The sequence below is a fragment of the Otolemur garnettii genome, unplaced genomic scaffold (genome assembly GCF_000181295.1).
Source record: "Otolemur garnettii isolate 467f Iridium unplaced genomic scaffold, OtoGar3 scaffold00038, whole genome shotgun sequence".
In the NCBI taxonomy this organism is placed as follows: Eukaryota; Metazoa; Chordata; class Mammalia; order Primates; family Galagidae; genus Otolemur; species Otolemur garnettii.
In genome coordinates, this window is record NW_003852433.1 from 10,419,742 (window position 1) to 10,424,292 (window position 4,551).

Here is a 4,551-nt window from a genome sequence, read left to right on the forward strand (position 1 = left end):
GCTTAAAAGATGCTCTTGCCTCAGTCTCCCAATTAGGTAGGACTACAGGCATATGCCACTTTACCCCAGCTTATTTTTATTTTTTACTTTTTGTAGGGAAAGGGACTCACTGTTTCCTAGGCTGATCTTGAGCTTCTGGCCTCAGGATCTTTCCACCTCAGCCTCCCAGAGTGTTGGGATTATAGGCATGAGGTGCAGTGCCCAGAATAACTTTTTTTTTGAAACGGAGTCTTGCTCTGTCACCCTGGTTAGAGTAGTGTGACTTGATCACAACTCACTGCAACTTCAAACTCCTGGCCTCAAGTGGTCTTCCCACCTCGACCTCTCTGAGTGCTAGGGTTATAGGTGTGAACCACCATGTTTGACTAGAACTCTTGAAAAGAAACGAAAATAAAAGTTACATCAGAATTCACCAAAGGCCAGTTCTTTCTAGGACTTTAAAGTCTTAGGTGTCTCAAGATGAAAAGTTGGTTGACTTGGTAACAATTGCAGACTCATTAAGAAATCTCTGCTCTCCCAGCATCCCTAAAGGGTTTGAAGCCAAAAGTCGAGGTAGCAAAAATGAGACCAAAGGGCGAGGCAGCCCAAAGGAAAAGACGCTGGACTGCGGGCAGATCGTCTGGGGGTTGGCCTTCAGCCCATGGCCTTCCCCACCCAGCAGGAAGCTCTGGGCACGCCACCCTCCCCAGGTGCCAGATGTCTCCTGCCTGATCCTGGCTACAGGCCTCAACGATGGGCAGATCAAGATTTGGGAGGTTCAGACAGGTAGGTCATTCCTGGCTGGTATGAGGTCCAGGGAGGCTCACAAGGGGTGTGGCTGTGGTAGGCACCCCTTCACCTCTCCTTCTGACTGAGTACTCCTCTTCCTACACTAGGGCTCCTGCTTTTGAATCTTTCTGGCCACCAAGATGTTGTGAGAGATCTGAGCTTCACACCCAGCGGCAGCTTGATTTTGGTCTCTGCGTCACGGGATAAGACTCTTCGCATTTGGGACCTGAATAAACATGGTATGGAGCTGATGGAACTGCTTGGCAATTCCAAAAATACTGTATTGGCCCTTGACCACTTCACCAGTGTCATTTTTATTTAAAATGGTGTCTTTTGACTTTCCTGTTCCTGCCTCCTAAAGAGCTGGTTTAGGCATTTTTTTTCCTAGTCAGACCTGTTCCCATCTCAAAGATATACACTGTACCAGGTGGCACCTGTGGCTCAGAGGAGTAGGACGCCGGGCCCATGTCCCGGAGTTGGTGGGTTCAAACCCAGCCCCAGCCAAAAACTGTAAAAAAAAAAAAAAAACAAAACCATAACACTGTACCAAAGAGATTTTAATACCCACAATATACTGGGTCTATTTGTGATATTTTAATATCAAAGATATATATCTGTTTATGTACAGAATGCATGTCTATGTTTTGTTTGTAAAAAAAAATAAGATTTTTTTGACCACCAGGAACCTGTTTTCATACCCTTGCAGGTAACATTGCCCTGATTGAAAATATATAATCTAGAACAGATTTCTCATCTTTAGCATTACTTACATTTTGAGCTAATGGTCCTTTGATGGGGGCATTCCTGTGCACTCTTGAGATACTGAGCAGCACCCTGGCCTTGTCTCTGTGGAGCCAGTAGCATCCTCTCCAGTTGTGACGATGAAAAATGTCTGTAGACACTGCCCTATGTCTCTTGGAGGGCAGAGTCTCCCCTGGTTGAGAACAATTGATGTAGAAGTCCCCACTGAGTACTTCCTATTAGAAGTAAAGGGTTTCTTTTTGAAGTAAAATCTAAGTCTAGAATAGATCTCTCAGATTGGAGGGGGCCTGCACTTGTGAAATTCTGCCTTGAGCAAACTATGTACAGGAATGGCCTGATAAAGAATTGCACACGTCTCTGGTTTTTGATCCTTAACTGGAAAGGCAACATAGGGAAGGGAAATTTATTGCTAAGTCATTTCTCCTTCAAGTAAGTGGTGGTTCAGAGACCGGAGGGAATAGGAGGAGGCTGTGGGGACAGATCATGAGGAGGCACACTCATCCCCATAGTGCAAAGACACCAGTATTCTTGCCCAAGCTATGAAAGTCCAGCTCCCTACAACCACAGGAGGGGACATCTCTCTTGCCCTCTTAGAAGAGAGCCAGCCGAAGGCTGAGTGTCATGGCTCACATCCATAATCTTAACATTTTGGGAGGCTGAGGCAGGAGACCAGCCTGTAAAATTAGCCAGGGGTTGTGGAAGGTGCGTGTCATCCAGCTACTTGGGAGGCTGAGGCAGGAGGATCACTTGAACCTCGCTGTGAGCTAGGCTGACACCACGGTACTCTAACCTGGGTAACAGGATGAGATTCTCTCAAAAAAAGTGATCCTGAGAATTTGGGTCTTAGCTCAGGGTGGTATAACAAGTACCATAGATGGGGTGGCTTAAAAAGCAAACATTTGTGTCTCACTATTCCAGAGGCTGGGAAGTCTTAAGATCAAGGCACCGAAGCTGCAGTGTCTGTGAGAGCCTGCAGATTGGCTTGTGAACAGCCACCTTCTCCCTGCATCCTCATATGGCAGAGAGAGATACCTCTCTCATGTCTCTTCTTAGGGCACTAATCCCATTTCAGAGGCCCCACCCTCATGACCTCCTTACTTCCCAGAGGCCCTTCCTCCTAAGAATATCACATTGAGAATTAGGGCTTCAACATGTGAAGCTGGGGTGGACACAAACATTTAGTCATAGCAACTTGTCAGATAACTAAAGCAAGGGTGTGCTGCTACCGTCTTCATCTGAGGACATCTGATCACCAGGAGAACTGTAGGTAGTTTTTGCCCAGTGCTGTGGAACTTGTATTCACACAATCGACGATAGACCTGTTTACCAGGAAGGCTTCTCAAAGGCATTGCCGTTCTTACTGCTGGTTTAATAAATATACAGCTTGGCTCAGTGCCTGTGGCTCAAGTGGCTAAGGCGCCAGCCACATACACCTAAGGTGGCAGGTTCAAATCCAGCCCGGGCCCGCCAAAACAACAATGATGGCTGCAACCAAAAAAATAGCTGGGCATTGTGGTGGGTGCCCGTGGTCCCAGCTACCTGGGGGGGCTGGGGCAGAAGACTCACTTGAGCCCAGGAGTTGGAGGTTCCTGGGAGCTGTGATGCCACAGCATTCTACCCAAGGGGGACAGCTTGAGGCTCTGTCTCTGAAGGAAAAAAAAATGTACAGCTTGCCACCATCTAAGAAAGAGTCTCTCCGTGGAGAGACTTTGGAAGTCGCTGTTGGTTGAGAAGGAAGGACTAAGTGAGAGTGGGAAGAATGGATTAAGGCAATTACGAGAACCTTTCAAGGAAAGTAGAATTAAGTTGTGTTGCCAGGTGCCAAGCCTTGCCCTTTTGTTCGTATTTCCTGCGTGGCTCTTTGCTTCCCCATTCTCACTCTCGTGCTCTCTCCCTGTTGCCTCGTCCCCAGTTCCTACAACCTGGTGACCCATGTTAAGAGCTTAGTGTATAGCCTTCTATATTATTCTCTATATTGTATAATCCTATACACATACTTACATCCGTGGGTTGGGGTCTTTTTATCTTTTTTTTTGGAGAGAGTCTCACTTTGTCGTCCTGGGTAGAGTGCCCTGGTATGGCGTCACAGCTCACAGCAACCTCAAACTCCTGGTTCAAGCCATTCTCCTGCTTCAGCCTCCCAAGTAGCTGGGAGTACAGGTGCCTACCACAATGCCCAGCTAATTTTTTATCTTTTTAGTAGAGATGGGGTCTTACTCTTGCTCAGGCTGAACTCCTGAGTTCCAGGAATCCTCCTGCCTAAGCCTCTAAGAATGCTAGGAAGGGGTCGTTGATTTACAAAAGTAGAATCACAAATTGTTTACGTTTTTTGGCATCTTTTTTCAGCAAACAGTACCCCATGGAAGATCTGTATTTCTCATTCCATCTGCATTAATGGGGTAGATACATGAGCATTTTGTTTTGTTTTTGTTTTTGTTTTTTTTTCAGTTTTTGGCCAGGGCTGGATTTTGAACCTGCCACCTCCAGCATATGGGGTTGGTGCCCTATTCCTTTGAGCCATGGTGCCACCCCAAGCATTTGTTTTTTTAAAAAAAGAACTGAGGCACACCTGTAATCCTAGTACTCTGGGAGGCCAGGACAGGTGGATTACGTGAGCTCAGGAGTTCGAGACCACTCTGAGCAAGAGCAAGACTCCGTGTCTACTAAAAATAGAAAAACTAGCTGGGCTTTGTGGTGAGCATGTGTAATCCTAGCTACTCATGAGGCTGAGGCAAGAGGATTGCTCAAGCCCAAGAGTTTCAAGTTGCTATGAGCTATGAGGCCATGACATTCTACCCAGGGCAACAGAGTGAGACTCTGTCTCATGAAAACAAAAAACAAAATAAAAAAAAACCTGAGAGGGGGAGAGAGATTGCAAGAGTGACCCAGGTTATATGCTGAGTAGGCAGTGGAGCTCAGATTCAAACCCAGGGTGCCTGCCTCTAGAGCGTGTGTACCTCTTAATTAGTCCACACCATTGCCCCTCTGGACACCCTGGGAAGGCAGGAAGAGGGGGACAGT

At 46.8% G+C, this 4,551-nt stretch overlaps 1 protein-coding gene across 1 annotated transcript in view; it reads left to right on the forward strand.

Moving 5' to 3' along the window:
- The window catches only part of WSB2 (WD repeat and SOCS box containing 2), a 17,340-nt gene that overhangs the window by 7,731 nt on the left and 5,058 nt on the right, over positions 1-4,551 (forward strand). The window contains exons 2-3 of the mRNA XM_003789933.3: positions 521-765; positions 876-1,007. Of these exons, the coding sequence (XP_003789981.1) occupies positions 521-765; positions 876-1,007 (377 nt within the window). The remainder of the gene's footprint in view (positions 1-520; positions 766-875; positions 1,008-4,551) is intronic.